General features: G+C 47.3%; 1 protein-coding gene across 2 annotated transcripts; it reads right to left on the bottom strand.

Annotated features, from left to right (window-relative positions):
• Positions 1-1,888: 1,888 nt before the first annotated feature.
• On the bottom strand, positions 1,889-27,235 carry LOC134339955 (ribonuclease inhibitor-like). 2 transcript variants are annotated; one of them, XM_063036759.1, is made up of 15 exons: positions 26,601-27,235; positions 26,424-26,519; positions 26,103-26,336; positions 25,818-25,840; positions 25,613-25,716; positions 24,734-24,845; positions 23,663-23,749; positions 23,319-23,492; positions 18,397-18,567; positions 15,644-15,814; positions 14,525-14,695; positions 12,277-12,447; positions 3,992-4,162; positions 3,098-3,265; positions 1,889-2,956 (listed from the first exon to the last, which is right to left on the bottom strand). In XM_063036759.1, the coding sequence occupies exons 1-15, from the start codon at positions 27,009-27,011 to the stop codon at positions 2,869-2,871; spliced, it is 2,352 nt and encodes a 783-aa protein (XP_062892829.1). In that variant the 5' UTR covers positions 27,012-27,235; the 3' UTR covers positions 1,889-2,868. The 2 variants fall into 2 exon arrangements, with proteins under 2 accessions (XP_062892829.1, XP_062892830.1); XM_063036760.1 differs by lacking the exon at positions 3,992-4,162.
• Positions 27,236-27,685: the final 450 nt, after the last annotated feature.

Raw genomic sequence — 27,685 nt, 5'->3', positions numbered from 1 at the left:
TAAAAAGTTTAAAAAAGAAAGAAAGAAATATGGAATGAACTTATCTACTTACCTTGCATCTGGCTTTTGCCGAAACCCTGTTGAGCCAATGCCTTACCTCTCTGACTCAGACCACTCCAACAATGACAGCTCCTCCAGATGTTACCCCTCTTTTCTGGAGAATGGGTTTTTAAAGCTCTTCTCCGGACTTGGGTGGGAACGCTGACACTGCCTCTGCACTGCACTCCAATCAAAGACTCGCGTTGAAACCTCCCTGCTTCCAGTCCATGACAGGGTGGGGGCCGAGGTTCTGTACGTGACAGGGAAGGAGAGTACGGGTGTGGGGACTGAGGTTCTGTCCATGACGGGGTGAGGGCCGAGGTTCTGTACGTGACAGGGAAGGAGAGTACGGGTGTGGGGACTGAGGTTCTGTCCATAACGGGGTGGGAGTCGAGGTTCTGTACGTGACAGGGAAGGAGAGTACGGGTGTGGGGACTGAGGTTCTGTCCATGACAGGGTGGGGGCCGAGGTTCTGTACGTGACAGGGAAGGAGAGTACGGGTATGGGGACTGAGGTTCTGTCCATGACAGGGTGGGGGCCGTGGTTCTGTACGTGACAGGGAAGGAGAGTACGGGTGTGGGGACTGAGGTTCTGTCCATGACAGGGTGGGGGCCGAGGTTCTGTACGTGACAGGGAAGGAGAGTACGGGTATGGGGACTGAGGTTCTGTCCATGACAGGGTGGGGGCCGAGGTTCTGTACGTGACAGGGAAGGAGACTACGGGTATGGGGACTGAGGATTTGTCCATGACAGGGTGGGGGCCGAGGTTCTGTACGTGGCAGGGAAGGAGACTACGGGTGTGGGGACTGAGGTTCTGTCCATAACGGGGTGGGAGTCGAGGTTCTGTACGTGACAGGGAAGGAGAGTGCGGGTGTGGGGACTGAGGATTTGTCCATGACAGGGTGGGGGCTGAGGTTCTGTACGTGACAGGGAAGGAGAGTGCGGGTGTGGGGACTGAGGATTTGTCCATGACGGGGTGAGGGTCGAGGTTCTGTACGTGACAGGGAAGGAGAGTGCGGGTGTGGGGACTGAGGTTCTGTCCATAACGGGGTGGGAGTCGAGGTTCTGTACGTGACAGGGAAGGAGAGTGCGGGTGTGGGGACTGAGGATTTGTCCATGACAGGGTGGGGGCTGAGGTTCTGTACGTGACAGGGAAGGAGAGTGCGGGTGTGGGGACTGAGGATTTGTCCATGACAGGGTGGGGGTCGAGGTTCTGTACGTGACAGGGAAGGAGACTACAGGTGTGGGGACTGAGGATTTGTCCATAACGGGGTGGGGGCCAAGGTTCTGTCTATGACAGGAAAGGAGAGTACGGGTGTGGGGACTGAGGTTCTGTCCATGACGAGCTGGGGTGAGTGACTGTAGTTGTATCTGTGACAGTGAGTGAGGGGGCCGAGGTTCTGTCTGTGACAGGGACGGAGAGGAGACTGAGGTTCTGCCCGTGATGGGAAGGGAATCAGCAGGGCTCCCTCACAGGGACAGGTGACATTAACGTCGAAACCCTCACTCCTGTTCTCGGCAGCTCTGTTCAAACACCATCCCTTCCGACAAGTCATTATCAGCCCACCCATGATCGACATTGAATGTGGCAACAAACACAGCCCATGGGAGGAGATAAACCACAAACTCCTCCATCTCCTCACTGAGGTACTGTTTTACACCTCAGCTCACACTGAGACGGTAACGATGTCCAAACATCGCTCTCTGAACACTCCAGCATCTCCCAGTTCACTACCCGAACATCAGTCAGAGTCTCCACAAGCTGAGTGATGAAGGGAATATTTTCTTCTCAAACCGTGAAGTCTCAGGCACACGTTCAAAAATAATAACTGTTTATTGAGCTCAGTAACAACACATGATGGTCACTGCATAATAAATGGTAAAATAAAAGCCTGGTAATATTGTATTTTGGGTGGTGGGGTGGAGATTCATCTCTACCAAAGGAGGTGTAATGTGCTCCTTCCCTCTGCTAGCCTGCTGGTCACCCTCGGGCAAGGTGTAGCACCTGCTTAGCTCCCGATAGGGGTCACGTGAAGTCAAGGGATCAGGTGGTGGATGGTTGTATGAACAACGGCTGCATATCACAAGTCCTGATTATGCGACCACTGACGCCAGGCAAACAATCCCCGAAGAGTATCGATAACGGCTGAGGTCGCCCATCTTGTAAAGACACCACCCAGAAGGCAGCAAGGGCAAACCACTACTGTAGAAAAATCTTGCCAAGAAGGTTCACGGTCAGAGATAGAGAGAAGAATAAGAACAACAGATTAAAGACAAATGAAAGACCATGATCACCCACATTATACGACACATCACGATGATGAATAGTGTATTAGACAAAATACCTGCAGAAAGTTCAGTAACGTATTAATCCAGCTGATCCCCTGTGTAACCAGCCCTGTGGATCGCTGTCATTCATCATTTGGGACATTGCTACTTATGACACTATAGCACATGACAGACATTACTGATCATTTATCAGCCCAGTCGACTCACTCCTTCCATCACCAGAAACCGAACAGGGTGCAGAGACAGTTCCGGTCCCAGTTGACTGCTGCTTCAGCCCCAGAGATTCAGCCCAGTCCGAGGGACACTGAGTGAGACTGTCCCGCCTGTGCACCGGGTAACATCCAGTGATGGACGTCCGATGGAAGCACCACCCTGGGACCCAGCACCTGAGTCCCAGGTTCCAGGGCCAGGCCAGGCCTCCCACGCCATCACAGGAGACTTGCTCGGTTCCAGCTGGGATGTTCAGGTTCAAAGGGGAGGGTGGGAAATCGGAGAGAAATGTTCCGATCCCAGGGGTGGTGATGTACACACAGTGGGATGTTCAGACGATCACTTTCAGTCCGGGTCTGGTTCTCTCCACAGTCTTCAGTTCTTTCTTTTTACCTGAACTGAACCAATTCCACGTCAGTCTGAAACAGATGGAGGAATAAAGAGGAAACACACAGATTACACAACAGTGTCAGTAACAGGGACTGACATTAATATGTCAACAACACTCACAGACAACTATCACCCAGGGGTTCACACCAGATGTCACCACAAATACTCACACAATCCGCTGCAGACTTTGATGGGTCAGTACGAGGTGGCGGAGAGCAGAGACAGATTGGTCTGTGAGTGTGTTTGAAATCAGGTCCAATTCCCTCAGTGAGTGTTTTGAAATGAGACCAGAGACGAGATCCTCAATGCCAGAATCTGTGAGTTGAGTGCACCTGAGCCTGCAAATGAGAGAAATAAGAGGAATCAGGGGATTCCCAGAGTTTGTTCATCACACTGACAGATCTCCTGCTGACCACAAATTCCCCATCATCTGCTGTGGGTCCACACTGTTCCCTCCACAACTTTCCACTAGGACACTCCTGGATGTTCAGCTATGGTAACAGTCTGATCCTCTGTGTCTGGCTGAACTGACAGAAGGGTTTCCTCAACAGGTGAGACTGTAGTATCAGTGAAGTTAAATTGTTATGAATGTCAGTCTCTCAAACACTCAGTAGAACTTGGGAATGACAAGATCTGGGAACAATAAAATACATTCCCACCCTCACAGCTGAAAACAGTGAGACCCACAGGGCTGCACGAACTCCAGTGAAAAGGGTCACTGACTATTCCCCCAGTCACTGCCCCTGCCCACAGATCCCACAGGAATCACCAGACTTGTGCCAGCTTTACCCCGCCACAGGTTTCCAGCCTGTGAACTGGGGAACCTGAGGAAGTGCCCATTGCCCTTTTGGATACCCACGTTCACCTCACTATGGTGACACAGGGCCCATTGGCATCACAGTCTGAGGAGCAGATGAAGGTTCTGTCAGTGTGAGCCAGACACAGTCTGTCTGTGGGATGTTTGTGACCGATCACGGGACAGTGAGACGGAACTGCAGTTGTCCCGACAGCAGACCTGCCCCAGTGTTTAGTGTCTGTAACTGAAAACACAATGTGCTACTTACCCCAGTCTCTGTATTTTACACTCCGAGTTCCTCAGAGCCTCAAACACCAGTTTCACTCCTGAATCTCTCAGTTCATTATTAGACAGATTTAGCTCCGTCAGTGAGCGGTTTGTACTGAGAGCAGAGGCGAGATCCACAACACCAGCAGCTGTGAGACCGACACACTGCAGACTGTGGATCAGAGAGAGATGAGAACTTTAATCCCTCTTTCACCAATACCCACAGTAATGCTCAGTGTTTATTAACTCCACTATTACTGATAACACCAATGTCCAGCATCAGACACTGGACATGGAAGTCCAGTGAGTTTCAACATGGAAACACTTGGATCTCCCTAGATCAACCAGCCGAAACCCTGAGAAACATTATACATTGTATATCACAGATCATACTCCCCCGTCTGCAACATATTCAGCCTTACAATGCAGATCACAGTGTCCTATTGTCTCCATGTCTCTTTGAAGGAACTAGGTAAAGGCTGCCCCAATCTCCTAACACACACACAACCCATGTAGTCTGTTAAAACAGCTGATTCTACCTCAGACCCACTCATAGTCATAGTCATACCTTATTGATCCCAGGGGGAAATTGGTTTTTGTTACAGTTGCACCATAAATAATAAATAGAAATAGAAATAGTAATAGAACCATAAATATTTAATAGTAATCTGTAAATTATGCCAGTAAATTATGAAATAAGTCCAGGACCAGCCTATTGGCTCAGGGTGTCTGACCCTCCAAGGGAGGAGATGTAAAGTTTGATGGCCACAGGCAGGAATGACTTCCTATGACGCTCTGTGTTGCATCTCGGTGGAATGAGTCTCTGGCTGAATGTACTCCTGTGCCCACCCAGTACATTATGTAGTGGATGGCAGACATTGTCCAAGATGGCATGCAACTTAGACAGCATCCTCTTTTCAGACACCACCGTCAGAGAGTCCAGTTCCATCCCCACAACATCACTGGCCTTACGAATGAGTTTGTTGATTCTGTTGGTGTCTGTTACCCTCAGCCTGCTGCCCCAGCACACAACAGCAAACATGATAGCACTGGCCACCACAGACTCGTAGAACATCCTCAGCATCGTCCGGTAGATGTTAAAGGACCTCAGTCTCATCAGGAAATAGAGACAGCTCTGACCCTTCTTGGAGACAGCCTCCATGTTCTTTGACCAGTCCAGTTTATTGTCAATTCGTATCCCCAGGTATTTGTAATCCTCCACCATGTCCACACTGACCCCTTGGATGGAAACAGGGGTCACCAGTACCTTAGCTCTCCTCAGGTCTACCACCAGCTCCTTAGTCTTTTTCACATTAAGCTGCAGATAATTCTGCTCACACCATGTGACAAAGTTTCCTACCGTAGCCCTGTACTCAGCCTCATCTCCCTTGCTGATGCATCCAACTATGGCAGAGTCATCCGAAAACTTCTGAAGATGACAAGACTCTGTGCAGTAGTTGAAGTCCGAGGTGTAAATGGTGAAGAGAAAGGGAGACAAGACAGTCCCCTGTGGAGACCCAGTGCTGCTGATCACTCTGTCGGACACACAGTGTTGCAAGCACACGTACTGTGGTCTGCCAGTCAGGTAATCAAGAATCCATGATACCAGGGAAGCATCCACCTGCATCGCTATCAGCTTCACCCCCAGCAGAGCAGGGTGGATGGTGTTGAGTGACCTGAGGTGAACAGGCTGCATTGAAAACACTCTGACCCTTCAAAGGTCTCAGATCAACTTCTGCCTCATTCAGGAACTAGACCTCCTTCAATTCACCTATCACCCCAACAGCTCAACAGTAGATGCCTTCTCGTCTCTGTACTGGATGATCCAGACAACTGGAAATACAAGTCAGCTTCTTCCCACTGCATCATGTTCTTGAACTGACCTGAGTGACCCTAATTCCATCTCAGACTACTGTATGTTCCTTCAATTTACAAACTGTGATTATGTTTGTTTTCCTTTATTGTGTAATTTATGTGCAATTAATGTTATTTTAGTTTGTGTAATTAATGTCTGACATGATTGTAACATTCTAAACTGCTGTTGCAAAAAGCTAACCTTCATAACATTTACACTCTGGTTAGATTTGCCCAGAACAATAAACTTTGACACTGAACTTGTGAGTGGACCGAACGGAGCCTCAGGTGAAGACCTGTTATTCAGGCTTACCCCAGTTTCTGTATTTTACACTATGGGCTCCTCAGAGCCTTGGACACCAGTTTCACTCCTGAATTTCCCAGTTCATTATAAGCCAGGTCCAGCTCTGTCAGTGATCAGAGAGAGGTGAGACGTTTAATCCCAGGGTTTATTAATCCCACTTCCACTAAATACCCACAGCAACTTTCAGTGTTTATTATTCCCACAATTACTGATAACACCAATATCCATCATCAGACACCAGTCAGTATAAACATCAATACACCTTCTGAACTGGAAACACTCAAATCTCCCCAGAACAAATGGCCGGACCCAGGGAACATTGTATATTTGTGTTCACCCTCTACATCCCAGCCCCACTCCACAGTACACCACCACTCTGGACCTTGTTCTCTGTACTGAATCACAGGGAGGCAGTGTAACCTCCCACACTCCCAGCTTCCCGTCACCTTGTCCTGTCTCCTCAGAAAACCCAGCACATCCCTGTGTTCCTCATATTCATCCCAGAGTTCATCCTCCAGACGAGTTGTCACACGACGACACAACTCCCTCTTCATCTGAACAGACGTTCTGTGCTCACAGAACCAACCTCGGTGGGGACGCCACTCACCATCTACAATAACTGTACATCCCAACCCAGTCACCACACTGACACAATGCTGCCTCAGGGAAACACCCACACTGAAAACCGGTTTCAGCTCAGCGAGAATATTCTCCAAACCCACACTGAGAGCTGAGGGCTGCAATGGTTTACAGTTCAGTGAGAATATTAAACCAGCTCCAGGTCAAAGGTTGGAGAATTAAAGTTACCAACACACTGAGAATGCTGAGAAATCTTCAACTCATAATCTCAACTTGACCGTTTCTGGCTTGGGCCCATGTCCCCTGACACCGCTCTCAGTGGGACTGATGGTGTCCAACTGGTCTGTAACTTCCTGCTGTGTTGGTGTTCCCAGGGACCTGGGCAAAGGTTGCCCCACCATCGTTCCACACCAATCACCCCTCACTGAGGACTGGTGTAGTTTGCCTGAGAGTCGCTGAAGTGTGTTGGAAGAGCTGATTCTACCTCAGACCCACCCTCTAGAAACACACAGTGACCTGCGGTGAGCTTTGCTTAAATCTCAGGACAACTCCTGTTTCAGTAATCACCTGGACCCCCTACAATTAATCTATCACCCCAACTGTAGGTATCTATCCACAGCAGATACCTTCTCGACTCTGTTCTAGATTATCCAGACAATTGGAAATATATGTCAGCCAGTTGTTCTATCACCAATTTGTGGGCCTCTGTCCCTCACACTGTAACTGTATCCTTGACTTCCTCATTCTCCTCACTCACCATCAACACCACCCCCTGCTCTACAAATTCACTGATTACAAATCCACTGTTGTCAGAATCACAGATGGTAACGGGGAGGTGTACAGGAGCGAGATAGATCAGCAGGATGAGTCGTGTTATCAGAACAATCATACACTTAACATCAGTAAGACCAAGAAACTGCCTGTGGACTTGCAGAAGAGGAAATCAGGCAAACTAGCACCAGTCCTGAGTGAGGGGTGAGCGGTGGGAAGGGTGAGTAGCAGCAAGTTCCTGGGTGACAACATCTCAGAGAATCTCTCCTGGACCCAGAACATACTGTAGAGGCAACCACAAAGAAAGCACATTAGCTTTCTTATAAATCGAGCAGCATGTCACTGCAGACTTCCACAGATGGACACTGGAAAACATTCTGACTGGTTGTTTCATCAGGAACCCACAACATCTGGGCCAATCCCTCAGACAGGAGGTTGAAGGTCCACATCCCAAAGTTCAACAACAGCTTCTTCTCATTGCCATCATGTTCCTGAACTGACCTGAAAGATGCGAATTCTATTAATTTTATTTATTCCGAGCTACTGCACGAAACAGGAGTAATCACAGGACAATATACAATGACAAGTTAACCTACTAACTGCTAACACTCGGGACTGTGGGAAGAAACAGGACCACACAGACAAGATTCATTCACACAGAGACAAATTTACAACCTTTGTTGCAGACAAGTTAGGGAAACTTTTAATTAGAAATATGAAGCCATCATGCAGGAACTAGGAAGCATAAATTGGAAACAGATGTTCTCAAGGAAACGTATGGAAGAAATGTGGTAAATGTTCAGGGGATATTTGCGTGGGGTTCTGCACAGGTGCATTCCAATGAGACAGGCAAAGGACGATAGGGTACAGGAATCGTGGTGTACAAAGGCTGTTATAATTCTAGTCAAGAAGAAAAGAAAAGCTTATGAAAGGTTCAAAATACTAAGTAATGATAGAGATCTAGAAGATTATAAAGCTAGCAGGAAGGAGTTTAGGAATGAAATTAGGAGAGCCAGAAGGGGCCATGAGAAGTCCGTGGCAGACAGGATTAAGGAAAACCCCAAGGCATTCAACAAGTATGTAAGAGCAAGAGGATAAGGATGTGAGAGAATAGAACCAATCAAGTGTGACATTGGAAAAGTGGGTATGGAACCGGAGGAAATAGCAGAGGTACTTAATGAATACTTAGCTTCAGTATTCACTGCGGAAAAGGATCTTGGTGTTTGTAGTGATGACTTGCAGCAGACTGAAAAGCTTCAGCATGTAGATATTAAGGAAGAGGATGTGCTGGAGCTTTTGGAAAGCATCAAGTTGGACGGGATGTACACCAGGCTACTGTGAGAAGTGAGGGAGGAGATTGATGAGCCTCTGGCGATGATCTTTGCATCATCAATGAGGACGAGAGAGGTTCCTGAGGATTAGAGTGTTGCAGGTGTTGTTCCCTTATTCAAGAAAGGTGCTAGAGATGGCCCACGAAATTACAGACCACTGAGTCTTACTTCAGTGGCTGGTAGGTTGACGGAGAAGATCCTGAGAAGCAGAATTTATGAACATTTGGAGAGGCATAATATGATTAGGAATTGTCAGCATGGCTTTGTCAAAGGCAGGTCGTGCCTTATGAGTCTGATTGAATTTTATGAGCATGTGACTAAACACATTGCTGAAGGTAGAGCAGTAGATGTAGTGTATATGGATTTCACCAAGGTATTTGATAAGATACCCCATGCAAGGCCTATTGAGAAAGTAAGGAGGCATGGGATCCAAGGGGAAATGGCTTTGTGGATCCAGAACTGGCTTGCCCACAGAAGGCAAAGAGTGGTTGTAGACGAGTCATATTCTGCATGGAGGTCGGTGGCCAGCGGTGTGTCTCAGGGATCCGTTCTGTGACGTCTACTCTCCGTGATTTTTATAAATGACCTGGATGAGGAAGTGGAGGGATGGGTTAGTAAATTTGCTGATGACACAAAGGTTGGGGGTGTTGTGGATAGTGTGGAGGGCTGTCAGAGGTCACAGCGGGACATTGATAGGATGCAAAACTGGGTTGAGAAGTGGCAGATGCAGTTCAACCCAGATAAGAATGAGGTGGTTCAGTGTGGTAGGCCAAATAAGATGGCAGAATACAGCATTAATGGTAAGACTCTTGGCAGTGTGAAGGATCAGAGGGATCTTGGGGTCCGAGTCCATAAGACACTCAAAGCTGCTGCGCAGGTTGACTCTGTGGTTCAGAAACCATACGTGCATCAGCCTTCATCAACCGTGATTGAGTTTAAGAGCCGAGAAGTAAAGTTGCAGCTATATAGGACCCTGGTCAGACCCCACTTGGAATACTGTGCTCAATTCTGGTTGCCTCACTACAGGAAGAACATGGAAATCATAGAAAGGGTGCAGAGGAGATTTGCAAGGATGTTGCCTGGATTGGGAAGCATGCCTTATGAGAATAGGTTGAGTGAACTCGGCCTTTTCTCCTTGGAGCGACGGAGGATGAGAGGTGACCTGACAGAGGTGCAGAAGATGATGAGAGGCATTGATCGTGTGGATAGTCAGAGGCTTTTTCCCAGGGTGAAATAACTGGCCTGAGAGGGCAGAGTTTTAAGGTGTTTGGAAGTAGGTACAGAGGAGATGCCAAGGGTAAGTTTTTTAAGTGGTGAGTACGTGGAATGGGCTGCCAACGGCGATGGGGGAGGCGGAAACAATCGGGTCTTTTAAAAGACTCCTGGATAGGTACATGGAGCTCAGAAAAATAGAGGGCTATGGGTAAGCCTAGGTAATTTCTAAGGTAAGGACATGTTCGTCACAGCGTTTAGGGCCAAAGGGCCTATATTGTGCTGTAGGTTTTCTATGTTTCTTCTCATGGGCAAACAGTATGAACATAAATTTTGCTTACTATCTCAGACTAACTTCACTTAACTTGCACCAATGTGGTTATGTTTGTTTTCCTTTATTGTGTAATTTATGTACAACTAATGTCAATTTAAGTTTGTGTAATTAATGTCTGAGATGTTTGTAATCTTTTGTACTATTGCTACAAAAAGCTGGTTTTCATAACATTTACACCCTGGCTACATTTGCCCCTGACAATATAGTTTAAAACTGAACTTACAAGTGGCAGACATCCCACCTCTCCTGGAAGTTCCGGGAGTCTCCTGCATATTGATAGCGGCTCCCTGATGCCCAGAAATTATCTACAATATCTCGGAAATCGATTTTTTTTTGAGAGGGAGAGGGAGAGCGAGAGCGAGAGCGAGCATCCTGATTGGTTTCTTTTCGTGCTAAATAGACCTATCAGTTTTCTATGTGGGTGGGCTTTACAGTCAACCTCAAAAATAATGACAGTGTTGTTCGCTGCACTGTTTGCAACAGTGACTATTCTATTGCCCATGGTGGGTTAAAATGTAAAAGACATGGTGAGGTGAGTTTAACAGATGTCATTCGTTTATTTGCATAGCTAACGTTATTTAAACTAGCTGGCTAGCTGCTAAGGAGCTATGCTACTGATGTCCTACATGATGAGGCCAAACTCCCTATAGAGTTGCTTAAAGTTGTAATAGAATAAACATGATAATATAATATAGTATAAGTACATATTGTCATGTCACATTTTCTGCATATACCCAACCTGGTTTACAGATCACAAAACAAATTATTACATACACCCTTGGAGGTCGACCGGGTGGGGGTGCTATGGGGTTGCGGAGAGCGGGGGGGTGCTACCTCCCTGAAATGGTGGTGCTACCCCCCTGAAATGAGTTTTTGCAGGGTGGGATGTCTGAAGTGGACCCGATGAAGCCTGAGCTGAGGGCCTGTTGTTTGGACTGTGGATATCGATGGAGTGATGATCTATCCCAATGCATCACAGTCTGGTACTTATACACACAAAATGCTGCAGGAACTCAGCAGGCCAGGCAGCATCTATGGAAAGAGTACAGTTGACGTTTTGGGCCGAAACATCTCGGCAGGACAGGAGATAATAGCTGAGGGATCGATTTAAACGGTGGGAGAGGGGAGAGAGAAACACCAGGTGATAGGTGAAACTGGGAGTGGGAGGGATAAAGTTAAGAGCTGGGAAGTTGATGGGTGAAGGAGATACAGGGCTGGAGAAGGAAGAATCTGCTAGGAGAGGACAGAAGGACATGGAAGAAAGAAAAGGATGGAGAAGCACGGGAGGGAGGTGATGGGTGAGCAAGGGGATAAGGTGAGAAAGAGAAAAGGGGATGGTGAATGGTGAAAGGGGCGGGTGAGGGGCATTACTGGAAGTTTGAGAAATCGATGCTCATGCCATCAGGCTGGTGGAACGACAGCTTGAATATCACCTTACAATCCGTTTGGGTGGCCTCCAACCCGGTGGCATGAACATCGATTTCTCGAACTTCCAGTAATGCCCCCTCCTTCATCGTTTTCCATCCCCCTTTCCCTCTCTCACCTTCTCTCCTTACCTGCCTATCTCCTCTCCCTGGTGCTCTTATCTCCCTTTTCTTTCTTCCATGACCTTCTGTCTCTTTCACCAGTCAACTTCCCAGCTCATTACTTCATCCCTCCCCCCGCCCCCCGTTTCACCTGTCACCTTGCGTTTCTCTCTCCCCTCCCTCCACCTTTTAAATCCACTCCTCAGCTTTTTAGTCTCCAGTCCTGTCAAAGGGTTTTGGCCTGAATCATTGACCATAGCTCCTGAAACTTGTCCATAGTTGCTGCCTGGCCTGCTGAGTTCCTCCAGCATTTTGTGTGTGTTGTTCAGATCTCCAGCATCTGCAGATTTTCTCTTGTTTGCATCTGGTACTTACCCCAGTTTCTGTGTTTTACACTCCCGCTTCCTCAGAGCCTCAGACAAGAGTTTCATTCCTGAATCTCCCAGTTCATTAGCACCCACATCCAGCTCTGTCAGTGAGCGGTTTGTACTGAGAGCAGAGGCGAGATCCACAACAGCAGCAGCTGTGAGATCGACAGACCATAGACTGTGGATCAGAGAGAGATGAGAAGTTTAATCCCAGGGTTCATTAGTCCCACTTTCACCAATAATCACAGTAATGCTCAGTGTTTATTAACCCCACAATCACACACCAGTGAGTATAAACATCACTGCTCCTTCTGAACTGTAAACACTCAAATCGCCCCAGAACAAATGGCAGAACCCAGGGGACATTGTATATTTGTGTTCACCCTCTACATCCCGGCCCCACTCCACAGTACACCACCACTCCGGACCTTGTGCTCTGTACTGAATCACAGTGAGGCAGTGTCACCTCCCACACTCTCAGCCTCCCATCCCCTTGCCTCGTCTCCACAGAAACAGCCGGCACATCCCTGTTTTCCTCATGTTAGTCCAAGACCAACGTTATCCAGGTCTGTGTTCCCAAACATGTGTCTCTTTGGGTCTGCTGGTGTCCAACTGGTCAGTAACTTTGTGTTGTGTCCATGTCTCCCAGGGAACCAGGCAAAGGCAACTTAACTCTGTTTTCACATTTACAGCTCTGTAGTGTGTAAGAAGAGTGGTTTTACCTCAGACACACACTGTGACCTGAGGTGAACAGGTTTCATTAAAAACACTCCGACTGTTGTCAAAGGATTAAAACTACTCCTGCCTCAGAAAGGAACTGGACGCCCTTCATTTCCCTATCACCAGGACTAGTCTGCTGCAGATGCTCTCCACTCTGATCTGGACGACTGGAAATATACGTTCATTGACTGCAGTTCGGCATTGAACACCGTCATCCCCTCTAAAACTGACCTTCTATGTCCGATCGTGGCCTCTGTACCTCACCCTGTAACTGCATCCTCAAATTCCTCATCTTCTTCACTCAGCATCAACACTGGTATACCTGAGCACTGTGTGCTTTGCCCCCATCTCGATTCTCTCCACACCACTGGCTCTGCGGGTGAGCACAACACCGAAGCTGTACAGATTCACTGGTGACAAAACTGTTCTTGGGAGAATCACACAAGGTAATCAGGAGGTGCACAGGAGTGAGATAGGTCAGTTGGTTGAGTGGGGTTATCAGAACAACCTCACAGTGAACATCTGAAAGATGAAGGAACTGACTGTGGACTTGCGGAAGGGGAAATCAGACAAACTTCACCAGTCCTCAGGGAGGGGTGAGCAGCAGCAAGTTCCTGGGTGACAACATCTCAGAGAATCTCTCCTGGACCCAGGACATGGAGGCAAACATGAACAGCTCACACCAGCTTCTCTACGTTCCCAGAAGATTATGGAGATGGGTGTGTCATCACAGACTGTGACAGACCTCCACAGAGGTACATAGAGAAGCATTCTGACTGGTTGCATCACAACCTGGATTAGAAACTTCAATGCCGAGGAAAACAACACATGACAGACTGTTCCACATCATGTACAACTCTCCCCACCATAGAGGACATTTGCAATCGGCAAAGTCTCAGGAAGGTGACATCTGTCATCAGGAACCCACACCATCTGGGCCATGCACTCTTGTCCATGCTGTCATCAGACAGGAGGTACAGGAGCCTGAAGACCCACATCCCAAGGTTCAACAACAGATTCTTCCCACTGAATCATGTTCCTGAACTGACATGAAAGATGCTAATTACATCTACTTCATTTATTTAGAGATATCACATGAATTAGAGCTAATCACAGGACAATTTGGAAAGACCAGTTAACCTAATAACTGGTGTATCTCTGTACTCTGGCAGGAAAGTGGAGCACGTGGAGGAAACACAATTACTCACGGAACAACACTCGAACCTTCTCACGGAGTTATATTCCTGTCTCAGAATAGATTCCGTCAAATTGTTTGTTTATTGTGTAATTTAAGTGTAATTAATGTTAATTCAATTTGTGTAATTAATATCTGACATTTTTGTAATCTTCTGTACTGTTGCTACAAAAAGCTAATTTTCACAACATTTACACCCTGGTTAGATTTGCACAGAACAAGAAAGTTTAACACTGAACTTGTGAGTGGACCCAATGGAGCCCAAGGTGAGGGCCTGTTATTCAGGCTGTGGAGATCCATGGAGTGATGATCTGTCCCAATCCCCCAGTCTAGTACTTACCCTAGTCTCTGTATTTTACACTCTGGCTTCCTCAAAGCCTCAGACACCAGTTTCACTCCTGAATCTCTCAGTTCATTATAAGCCAGGTCCAGATCTGTCAGTGACTTGTTTCTACTGAGAGCAGAGGCGAGATCCACAACACCAGCAGCTGTGAGATCGACACACTGTAGACTATAGATCAGAGAGATATGAGAAGTTAAATCCCAGGGTTTATTAATCCCACTTTCACCAATACCCACTGTAATACTCAGTGTTTATTAACCCCACAATTACTGATAACACCAATATCCAGCATCAGACACCAGTCAGTATAAACATCACCGCACCTTCTGAACTGGAAACACTCAAATCAACCCAGAACAAATGGCCGGACCCAGGGGACATTGTATATTTGTGTTCACCCTCTACATCCCAGCCCCACTCCACAGTACACCACCACTCTGGACCTTGTGCTCTGTACTGAATCACAGCGAAGCAGTGTAACCTTCCACACCCCCAGCCTTCCATCCCTTTCTCTGGTCTCCACAGAAAAACCCGTAAAATCCCTGTGTTCCTCACATTATTGGCAGAGATCATCCTCTGGACGGGTTGTCACAAGACAGCACAATTCCCTCTCCAGCTGCCCAGACGTTCTGTGCCCACAGAACCAGACTCTCAAACACTCAGTAAAACTTGGGAATGACTAGATCTGGGAACAATAAAATACATTCCCACCCTCACAGCTGAAAACAGTGAGACCCACGGGGCTGCACGAACTCCAGTGAAAAGGGTCACTGACTGTTCCCCCAGTCACTGCCCCTGCCCACGGATCCCACAGGAATCACCAGACTTGTGCCAGCTTTACCCTGCCACAGGTTTCCAGCCTGTGAACTGGGGAACCTGAGGAAGTGCCCACTGCCCTTTTGGATACCCACGTACACCTCACTGTGGTGACACAGGGCCAACTGGGTTGACAGTCTATAGAGCAGATGAAGGTTCTGTCAGTGTGAGCCAGACACAGTCTGTCTGTGGGATGTTTGTGACCGATCACGGGACAGTGAGACGGAACTGCAGTTGTCCCGACAGCAGACCTGCCCCAGTGTTTAGTGTCTGTAACTGAAAACACAATGTGATACTTACCCCAGTCTCTGTATTTCACACTCCGAGTTCCTCAGAGCCTCAAACACCAGTTTCACTCCTGAATCTCCCAGTTTATTATTAGACAGATCCAGCTCTGTCAGTGAGCGGTTTGTACTGAGAGCAGAGGTGAGATCCACAACACCAGCAGCTGTGAGACCGACACACCGCAGACTGTGGATGAGAGAGATGAGAAGTTAAATCCCAGGGTTTATTAAACCCACTTTCACCAGTGCCCACAGTAATGCTCAGTGTTTATTAACCCCACAATTACTGATAACACCAATGTCCAGCATCAGACACCAGTCAGTATAAACATCACTGCACCTTCCAAACTGGAAACACTCAAATTAACCCAGAACAAATGGCAGAACCCTGGGGACATTGTAAATTTGTGTTCACCCTCTACATCCCAGCCCCACTCCACAGTACACCACCACTCTGGACCCTGTGCTCTGTACTGAATCACAGTGAGGCAGTGTAACCTTCCACACTCCCAGTCTCTCATCACCTTGTCCCTTCTCCACAGAAAAACCCGGCACATCCCTGTATTCCTCATGTTAGTCCCAGAGCTCATCCTCTGGACAGGCTGTCATATGACGACACAACTCCCTCTCCATCAGTCCAGATATTCTGTGTCTACAGAGCCAGACTCAGAGAGGACTCCACTCACCATCTACGTTAACTGTACATCCCAACCCAGTCACCACACCAACACAATGCTGCCTCAGGGAAACACCCACACTGCAAACTGGGATCACCACAGGAAGAATATTCTCCAACCCCCACACTGAGAGCTGAGGGTTGCATTGACTTACAGTTTAGTGATAATATTAAACTAGCTCCAGGTCAAAAGTTGGAGAATTAAAGTTACCAAAGCACTAAGTCAAGTTTAAATCAGTGAGAAATGTTCAACACAAACTCTGACCCTGAACATTGTGAGATCAGGATCCGTGTTCTCTGACACCTTTCACTGTGGGACTGATGGTGTTCAACTGGTCAGTATTTTCCTGTTGTGTCCGTGTCTCCACAGGGAACTGGGTAAAGGCAGCCCCACTCTCCTACACATACACGGCTCTTGTAGTGTGTTAGAACAGCGATTCAAACTCAGACCCACTCCCCAGACACACACTGTGACCTGAGGTGAACAGACTGCATTGAAAACACTCTGATTTTTATAGAAGGATTAAGACTACTCGTGGCTCAATAAGATCCTGGACCCACATCACTTCATCTATCACCACAACAAATCTGCTGCTGATGCCATCTCATTGGCTCTCCACTCTGTTCTGGTTCACCGGGACAACTGGAAACATACGTTCATTGATTACAGTTCACCACTGAACACCATCATCCCCTCTAAAACTGATCTTCCATGTCCAATCGTGGCCTCTGTACCTCATCCTGCAACCATATCCTGGAATTCCTCTCCCTCCTCATTCGACATCAACACTGGTATATCTGAGCACTGTGTGCTTAACCCCTGCTCGATTCTCTCCACACCACTGGCTCTGTGGCTGAGCACAGCAGCAAAACTGTTCAGACTCACCGGTGACAAAACTGTTCTTGGGAGATTCACACAAGGTAATCAGGAGGTGTACAGGAGTGAGATAGGTCAGTTGGTTGAGTGGGGTTATCAGAACAACCTCACGGTGAACATCTGAAAGATGAAGGAACTGACTGTGGACTTGCAGAAGGGGAAATCAGACAAACTTCACCAGTCCTCAGGGAGGGGTAAGCGGTGGAAAGGGTGAGCAGCAGCAAGTTCCTGGGTGACAAGATCTCAGAGAATCTCTCCTGGACCCAGGACATGGAGGCAAACATGAACAGCTCACACCAGCTTCTCTACATTCCCAGAAGATTATGGAGATGGGTGTCTCATCACAGACTGTGACAGACCTCCACAGAGGTACATAGAGAAGCATTCTGACTGGTTGCATCACAACCTGGATTAGAAACTTCAATGCCGAGGAACACAACACACTACAGGCAGTTCCACATCATGTACAACTCTCCCCACCATCGAGGACATTTGCAATCGGCAAAGTCTCAGGAAGGTGACATCTGTCATCAGGAACCCATACCATCTGGGCCATGCACTCTTGTCCATGCTGTCATTAGACAGGAGGTACAGGAGCCTGAAGACCCACATCCCAAGGTTCAACAACAGATTATTCCCACTGAATCATGTTCTTGAACTGACGTGAAAGATGCTAATTATATCTACTTCATTTACTTAGAGATATCACATGAAACATTGTTGTTCTAGATCAACGAGACACACAACTCAGCAAATGACCTATTTCACCCCATCCTAATCACAGGACAATTTACAATGACCAATTAACGTGTGAACTGGTGTGTCTGTGGGAGGAAAGCAGAATACGTGGAGGAAACCCACACATACACAGGAACAACGTACAAACTCTCTCACAGAGTTTTCTCACTATCTCAGACGATATCCCCTCATCTTGCAAAATGTGGTTCTGTGCTTTTCTTTATTGTGTAATTTAGGTCTCAGTAATACTAATTTAACTTTCTGTAATTAATGTCTGACATTTTTGTCATGTTCTGTACTGTTGCTCAAAATGCTGATTTTCACAACACTTACACCCTGGTTAGATTTGCCCAGAACAATAAAGTTTAACACTGAACTTGTAAGTGGACCCGACAGAGCCCGAGGTGAGGGCCTGTTATTCGGGCTGTGGAGATCAATGGAGTGATGATCTGTGCCAATCCCCCAGTCTAGAACTTACCCCAGTTTCTGTATTTTACACTCTGGCTTCCTCAGAGCCTCAGACACCAGTTTCACTCCCGAATCTCCCAGTTCATTATAAGCCAGGTCCAGCTCTGTCAGTGAGCGGTTTGTACTGAGAGCAGAGGCGAGATCCACAACACCAGCAGCTGTGAGACCGACTGACCGTAGACTGTGGTTCAGAGAGAGATGAGAAATTTAATCCCACTTTCACCAATACCCACAGTAATTCTCAGTGTTTATTAACCCCACAATTACCGATAACACCAATATCCAGCATCAGACACCAGTCAGTATAAACATCACTGCACCTTGCGAACTGGAAACACTCAAATCTCCCCAGAACAAATGGCAGAACCCAGGGGACATTGTATATTTGTGTTCACCCTCTACATCCCAGCCCCACTCCACAGTACACCACCACTCCGGACCCTGTGCTCTGTACTGAATCACAGGGAGGCAGTGCAATCTTTCACACTCCCAGCTTCCCCTCCCCTTGTCCCAACTCCACAGAAAAACCCAGCACATCCCTGTATTCCTCATGTTAGTCCCAGAGCTCATCCTCTGGACAGGTTGTCACACGGTGCAAGTCCCTCTCCGTCTTACCAGACATTCTGTGCCCATACAACCAACCTCGGAGGGGACTCCACTTGATAAAGTATGTAAAAGTGTTAATACTTCATTAAACAATAGCAGCCTGTTTTCTGAAAGAAACCGCTGATGACCAACAGATGTGCTAATTTTGTTATTCAATGCTGAGCAGTATTTCTTTTTGAAGGTAGCCAGCTAGGGTTTCAGGATGCTTATCTCCTTGTGTAGTCATGCGTAGAGGTAGGACAGCTCCAATCTGTTTTGTGTATTAGGCTATTATGCTTATTCTGTAATCTGTCTCTTGGTACTGTGACTCCAGCTGTGTGTGTGTGTGTATCTGAACGACTATATCCATTCTGTAAGGGGAATGGAATTGTGAGTTAGTTGGTGGATTAAGTAGGAACAGTCACAGACAGACTGTTCCTGTTTGAGCGACTAACTGAGTAAGCCTCAGCTGCTTTGAATAAAGAGTTTGTACTTATAGGGTCTCTGAGTGACTTTATCCGGATTCGACTTCCACATTTGGCGCTGTGAGCAGGGTACCAACATAGGGACTGTGACACGGAGGCGGGCTGAGTAAGTGACAGACCGAACATCCTATCTGCAGGACCGATCGGACCTGCAAAGACAAATTGTGTTTGTCACTCCCTGTGATACAGATGTGAGTCTCTGTCCATCACCCGGACCTCAGCACAGGACCTTGACAGGACCCAGATCCAATCTGCCGAGAGACTCGTATAAGGTCGGACAATTATTTGAAAATTGGGACAGCTGATACCCTGTCTGGTTAAAAACAAAGGATAAAAACCATACTCTGCCCCCTCCCCCAGCTGCCTACTACCTCCCGCTTGGTTCCACCTCCTTCTACTACCCATTGTGCTTTCCCCCATTCCTTCTTCACCTTTCCTGCCTATCACCCACCCACCCCTTTATCTTTCCCCTTACTGGTTTTTCACCTGGAACCTACCAACCTTCTCCTTCCCACCTTCCTTATAGGGCCTCTGCCCCTTCCCTCTTCAGTCCTGACGAAGGGTTCCGGCCCGAAACGTTGACCACTCGTTTCCACGGATGCTGCCCAACCTGCTGAGTTCCTCCAGCGTGTTGAGAGTGTTGCCTCGGTCCTGTGCAATAGCCCCTCCACACCAGACGGTGATGCAGCCTGTCAGAATGCTCTCCACGGTACAACTATAGAAGTTTTGGAGTGTATTTGTTGACATGCCAAATCTCTTGAGGCTCCGAATAAGCCCTGACAGCAACTAAAATACTGATGCGAGAAGTAATTCCCCAGCATGGGCTACCAGAAATATTGAGTTCCGATAACAGTCCCCACGTTGTAGCAAATGCAAATGAGGAAATCTGCAATGCCTTATCCATCAAACAACAATTCCATTGCTCTCACCATCCCCAGGTTGCAGGTATAGTGGACAGGGGAAACGATACATTAAAAAACCAAACTGGCAAAACTTAGAGGAAACTGGGCTTAATTGGTTAAAGGTATTGCCCTTAGCATTATTCCATATGAGGGCCACCCCCCAAGAAAATATGGGATAGTCACCAGCTGAAATCATCTTTGGAAAACCTGAGGACCCCATGGGGTTCTGCGTGGCCTCTCACTCCTGATAGAAACTGGCTACTAACTAAGATTATCTCAGCCTTACATTCACAGGTGCATCAGGCATACAAGGTCGAAGACGATATGACAAGAGGAGGCGATACCTCAACATCGAACCCGAGGATAGGTCCTCATTAAGAACTGGAGCCATGGCAAACTAGAACAACAGAGGAAGGAACTATTCCAAGTACTACTCACCACACCCACGGCAGTCAAGTCGGAAGGACAACTGCAGTGGATACATCGTATAGACTGTAAAAAATTACCGACTAAGGATCCTATCACGGTCTTCACCATGCACTGGGCCGTTGTCTTTTGCCTTCTTTGTGTGGGCTTCCAGTCAACTACAGTCATACATAAGGACAGGAGCAGTGGCCAACGAAGACGTGGCAGCTCCCCGCAGGTTAGAACCATCTTTTCCCCGAGGCCCACACAGGGAGTAGTTCCCCAAGTGCCACGGCCAAAACATCCCCTACTGTCTGATTTTGCCCATATTACTTTCCTGTCCCTTTCTCGCAAATTTGCCAAACACTAAGAAGCAGGGGAATGCTGGATATGTGCACAAGCACCCTCGCATGGAAAGACTGCGGTACAGTTGTCAGTGATCCCCCTCAATTCCAGCAAGGAACTCTCTGCTTTGGGATTCTCTAATAACACCTGGGGTAATGAAGTCCAGAATTGCAAGGGGACCTTGAGTGATTGCAAATGGCAGTGTTCTGAATGGTGGTACCTGTTGAATATGACCTCCTCCCTGAAGACTCTTGGCCACACTTACGTGTGTTCCGCACCCGGGTGGCAAATACAACTTGTCACTGCAGCCGCCAGGGGAAACTTTTCCTGGGGAACAGCACTTGCATCATCTATAATTATAATGTTAATGGCGGGCTTCTCCCTCGGCCTTTCAATAGCATCTATTGGGTTTGTGGGGATTAAGAAATGGAGCGGGTACTGTTATCTAGCTTCCCTAGTCCCCAATCTAAGGGTAGTGCCCGAGCTGTGGGATCACCCCCACTAGCAGAGGCAGAAACGAGGAATCACCGTATCAGAGAGGTTCTGGATGATTCCCTTCCCATCTTACGGCACGGCAAGGAACTCCCAAGAAATCATTAAGTTGGCAGCTGACCTGGAGAAATTGGCAAATGAAACTGCCAGTGCTCTATTCGGCACCCAGTCTCAGGTGGCTGAGGTGACCATGGAAATGTTAGCCATCCCACAAAGTGTCCTACAGAATCCTATGGCTTTACATTTTATCCGAGCTGAGAAAGGGTGAACCTATGCTGTCGTTGGCACAGAATGCGGCAGCTACTTCCCTGATGGGTCTACTGACATTACGTCCCTCTCCGAGCACATTGCCAAGGAGAGACAGCATCAAGAAAGTAGGGCAGGATTTACACGGGTTCACCATGGGATCTAAATGGTGGTCATTCAAAGGCCTGTACGGTTATATGTGGAGCATGAAATTGCATTATGGCCTAATAGTTGTACTTATCATTGTTATAATTAATGTTGTATGCTGATTAAATTACTGCTTTGTTGATCATGTAATGATCAAAAGGAGGGAATGATAAAGTATGTAAAAGGCCCAACACTCCGTTAAACAATTTTGGCCTGTTTTTCTGAAAGAAACCGCTGATGATCAACAGATGTGCTAATTTTGTTATTCAATGCTGAGCAATATTTCTTTTTGAAGGTAGGGTTTCAGGATGTTTATCTCCTTGTGTGGAGACAGGGCAGCTCCAGTCTGTTTTGTGCATTAGGGTATTATGCTCATTCTGTAATTTGTCTCTCGGTACTGTCAAGGAATACTGCGACTCCAGCTTGGTATGTGTGGGGGGTGGGGTATCTGAACAACTATATCCATTTTGTAAGGGGAATGGTGAGTTAGTTAGTAGACGGGCAGGAACAGTCACAGACTGTTCCTGTTTGAGCGACTAGCTGAGTGATCCCGGGATGCTCTGAGTAAAGAGTTTGCACTTACACGGTCTCTGGGTGACTTTATCCGGATTCGACTTCCACACACTCACCACCTACGTTAACTGTACATCCGAACCCAGTCACCACATCGACACAATGCTGCCTCGGTGAAACACCCACACTGCAAACTGGTTTCACCTCAGTAAGAGTATTCTCCAATCCTACACTGACAGCTGATGGTTGCATCGATTTACAGTTCAGTGATAATATTAAACCAGCTCCAGGTCAAATGTTGGAGAAAAGTTACCAAAACACTGAGTCAAGTTTAAATCCATCAGTGAGAAATGTTCAACACACAATCTGACCCTGAACATTTTGTGGTCTGTGTTCATGTTCCCTGACACCTTTCCCTGTGAGACCGATGGTGTCCAAGTGTTTAGCAATTTCCTGTTGTGTCCGTGTCCCCACAGGGAACTAGGTAAGTTCAGCCCAACTATCCTCTCACTGACACATCCCCTGTAGTGTGTTAAAAGAGCTGATTCCACCTCAGATCCACTCCCCAGACACGCACTGTGACCTGAGGTGAACAGGTTACATTGAAAACACTCTGACCCTTGCAGAGCAGATGGTGCCCGAGGTGAGGACTTGTTATTTGGGTTGTGCAGCAACATAGAAAATTGATGTAAATCTCCACAGGTAACCATCAATAGTTTGAACAGTGATACAGGGGTTCATCAGGACAGAACTGGGACATTATTGGAACTTAACCCACATGAAGATCAACAGACTCACAGTCTGGTACTTACATCAGTCTCTGTATTTTACACTTTATCTTCCTCAGAGCCTCAGACAACAGTTTCACTCCTGAATCTCCCAGTTCATTGTAACTCAGGTCCAGCTCCACCTCTCTCAGTGAGTGGTTTGCACTGAGAGTGGAGATGAAGTGCTCAAAATCAGATGTGGAACTATCAGCTGTCAACCTGATAGACCGAGAGGAAACAGAAGAGAGAAACAAACAGATACAGTGTAAATCTCCACAGGTGACCATCAATGGTTTGAACAGTGATGCAAGGGTTCATCAGGACAGAAATGGGACATTATTGGAACTTTACTCACACAAAGATTCACAGACTCACAGTCTGGTACTTACCCCAGTTTCTGTATTTTACACTTCGGGTCCCTCAGAGCCTCAGACAACAGTTTCATTCCCCAATCTCCAGGTTCATTGTCCTCCTCACTAAACACAGAGCGAGAAACACTGTTACCAAAGTGACCCTGAAGTAATTTCCCTCTCTCTGACATAACAGGGATCACACTTCCATCAGAGCTGTTTCCACAACAACCTGAGAGACACAGGGTGACAGCAACACTGAAAAAACAGTGTTTGGGAGACGGGGGATCCGGGAGCTCAGGGTTCCCTGTTCCCAGCTGCTGTTGAACCCACGGAAAACCAGAACGCTTCAACATTTACATCTCCAACATCAGTATTTATTAAAGAGAACACACTAATGAAGGTGGTAAAATTATTGTATTGACAACGGTAATTTCAATTAATTTACACTTCACCCTCTGACATTTCTGTTCCTGCTGGTTTATTCCCTCTCACCAGGATTTACAGTTCATAATTAGATCAGTAAATGGATCCTGTCTCGATCACATCACCTCTGTAGGGAGAAATCCCACCTGCCCAATATCCCGTCTCCCAACTTCTCTGTACCCAGTCAGTTACTCTGTCTCACACTCACATCTGGATCTTTATATCTACTCTCAGGGGAGCAATCCTACCAGTCTAATACCCCTTCTCCCCACTTCCCTGTACCCCTGTCACTTATTCTCTCTCACACCCCCATTCTTTTTACCACTGACCTACACACCAGTGGGAACTGACAGCCACCAATTACCCCCTCGACCTGCAGGTCCCTGGAACGAGGGAGAAAACTGGATCACCTGGGGAAACCAAGACAGTCACAGGGGAGCATGCAAACTCCACACAGACAACAGAGGCCGTGATTGAATTCTGGTCTGCGGAGCTGAGAGGCAGCAACACTAACTCTCGTGACACCGTACCATGCTACAGAGAGGGTGCAAGTTCTGTGGATACTCCCACCCTCCAGCCCAGATTCCCCACCACCTTCACTTCCCAGTGATGTCTTCCTGATGTGAATCCCTTCGATCCCAGAACAGAAAATAAACTGATAAACCAATGTCTTATGGTCTCAACCTGTTCTCGGAGTCGGAGAAACTCATCTGGGTCTCAGTCCCTCTCACACGATTCAGATCCTCAGACACCTCAACACACAGATCGGCTGAATTTACATCCAGGGTCTCATAGACTGTGGTGGGGGCGGGGGGGGGGGAGAAGCAGAGAATTAGAGGGATCCTGAGGGTTGTGGGGAGGAGGGAGGTGGGTGTGAGGACAGGGACGGAACTGTCCCAAAACAAAAGGAGCTGGAAATCTTCAGCAGTTCAGGCAACATCTGAGGCAGAGAGAGTGTGAGTGTGTGTGAGGGAGAGAGAGAGACACACACACACACACGATTCACCTCGCTCTTCCCCTCTCCCCTCTGTGTCTCTATCTACCTCTGAGAGGGAGGGGGGAGATGGGGGGAAACGGGCTGAGATGGGGGGGAGTGGGGGAGGGTGGAGTGGGAGGCTGCGTGGAGGGGCTGATAGCGTGACATTGAGAGAAAGAACGGGGTGATACAGGGAGTGAGAGATACGGGGGAGAGTTAGACAGAGACATGAAAATAGTGGGATATGCAGAGGCAGACACAGGAAGATATAGAAAAACAGATAAAGACAGAGAGAGAAATTGACATAGACTGAGATAGACATAGATAGACACAGAGAAACAGTGAGAGAAAGACAGAGACAGATAACAGGGATGAAGAGACAGAGTGATAGAGAAAGACTGAAATAGAGTGATATTGAGGGTAGAGACAAAGAAAGAGATCGAGATAGAGAGATAGAGTCACACTCCAGTTGATCGTCATACACACAAGTACCACTACCTACAGGATCGCTTTAACAATTACCACTTCAGTCCATGTAATTTCACTTTTATAATAAACCAGAACACAGGAATTGATACAAACTCTACCTTGCTTCATGGCATCAAACATCCCTCTCAGTATTGTGTCCCTGAATTTTCCAAACGTTATGACACCTTCTGTTACAGACAATGTCTGAGTTTCCTCACTAACCCTGTAAAATCAAACAGTGGGTTATAAAGTCACTGGAACTATTATTTATTTTTATTATTATTTACCAAACGGTGCAGAGTTTCAGTAAAGGGTCTGTCCTACCTCCTGTCCTGACACAATTCCTCCTGTAATAAATAAAACACAGATCTGAATTGACTGGGACTGAATATCCACGTTCTCACTGCGAGGAACGGCGAATGGATTGTAACGCGAGGTTCAGGGGAATATTACATTTCGGCTGCACAAAGTAATCAATAACTCAGCATGCAGGTCCCAGCAGCTCAATCCCGGGGAAGACCAGAGAGACCCTTGATCTATTAGTGTGGTGACAAGAGCAGGTCTGATCCAGAACAGACTGTGGGCTTTCACTGAACAACAAACCCTCACCTTCAGAAACATCACACTGTCTTCCTCATTCATCTGTTCCTGTAACTTGGAGAGTTTCTCCTCAACGGAGGCTAAATTCTCTTCAATCTCCTGAAGATTTTTCTCCATGGAGTTCAGAATCTTCTCCTCCTCTGCCCTGAGATCGCTCAGTAAGCGCTGCTCTCTCTCAGCCAGAACCTGGTGTATTTTAGCAAATTCAGATGTGACGTTGGCCTGCACGGTGTGTGACTGTTCCTGTCAAATGAAACGTGATGATTGATTATACCCTGCAATAAAGAGAATTAAACCACACAGACCCGTTAAACTGGAAGCAGATCTCACCCTCACTCCAGAAATCTCCTGTTTCTGTCGCTGTTCCAACTCCTGGATGGCAGATTTCTTCTCTGTCAGAGATTTGAACGATGAGTTTACTTGACACTGGGATTGGATTCAAGAAGAAAACGTCAGCAAAATAAGAATACTGTAAATATTCAGGTGATAAAGACTGCTTGTACTTACCTTGTAAATCTCAACAGCTTCTTCAATGGGCATGAAGTTGTGAGACTTGTGTTCTCTCGCGTCTCTACAAATCAGACAGATCAGCTGCTTGTCTGTGTCACAAAACAGCTTCAGTTCCTCCTGATGTCTCTCACACTGAGATCTCATCTGCGTCTCTTTCTGATTCAGGTTTAATTGTTGAGCCTTCTCAGAAAGACTTGCCAGGGCCCAATTGACCCTGAGGGATCTGTCAGCAAACTCCTCTCTACATTCCGGACAGCAGTTTCTCCCCTCCTTTTCCCAACACTGGGTGATACAGGAGAGGCAGAAGTTGTGTCCACAGTCCAGTGTTACCGGAGTAGTGAAGAAATCAAGGCAAATGGGACAAACTGCCTCCTCGGCTAAACTCTGTACGTACTGTCTAGAGGCCATGTTTCCAACTCTTTCCGGTTGAAAATTCTTTAACTTTCCATGAGCCGCTGAACTCCTGCAGTGCAGGGATTGCCGGCTGAACAGAGGGCAACTCCACGCAGGAAAAAGGGAATATTAAACACGACTGTTGTACTGCAAAGGGGAGGGTACTCTGGCAAACAGCACACCACAGAGAAGGGATCACGAAAACTTTAAACAAACCCGAATGAAACAAGCAAACATTGCTCGGGACAGCAACAGCCCGGTAATGGAGGAAAGGGCAGGGAATCAAAGCGATTGGATAGTGTGGGTTCACTGACATCTCTGTTCACCAGTGGGAGCGGCCTTCTCTCCCGCAGGCGATATTTGGTCCATCCCCGCGTTCCCAATATTAGATTAAATTTGTGCCTCACAGTTCAACCAGAAATTACTCAATTCCGTGCTTTTGTGAGTGAGGGTCACGGCTGAATTAGACATCAGCTCGGTCTAAATGTGTGGGGTGGGGATTGGGTTTTCCTGCCCGAATATACGAGGCTCTGTATATTCTGTAATAGGCAGGTACTCTGCCCACTTTTACCCCCCCCCCACCGGGGTGGGGCAATGACTGACAGGACCTGGGGGTTTCACTGGGTTGTCCCAGGCAGATCCACGCCTGTTAATGGTTGAGACCGTGTGAGTGACGTGATTGCTGACCA

The sequence above is a fragment of the Mobula hypostoma genome, chromosome 31 (assembly GCF_963921235.1).
Source record: "Mobula hypostoma chromosome 31, sMobHyp1.1, whole genome shotgun sequence".
Classification (NCBI taxonomy): Eukaryota; Metazoa; Chordata; class Chondrichthyes; order Myliobatiformes; family Myliobatidae; genus Mobula; species Mobula hypostoma.
Note: the sequence above shows the minus strand (reverse complement) of the source record. Positions and strands in the feature narration are given on the sequence as shown.

What these genes read in the sequence shown, in the direction of transcription:
- LOC134339955 (XM_063036759.1), bottom strand. Translation starts at nt 27,011, where the DNA reads ATGGCCTCTAGACAGTACGTACAGAGTTTAGCCGAGGAGGCAGTTTGT. An exon ending in TTCTCCGACTCCGAGAACAG is followed by an intron (nt 23,750 to 24,733) that starts GTTGAGACCATA and finishes CTCTGTGTTTAG; the next exon opens with TGAGGAGGACAATGAACCTG. An exon ending in TGTAAAATACAGAGACTGAT is followed by an intron (nt 18,568 to 23,318) that starts GTAAGTACCAGA and finishes TCTGAACCACAG; the next exon opens with TCTACGGTCAGTCGGTCTCA.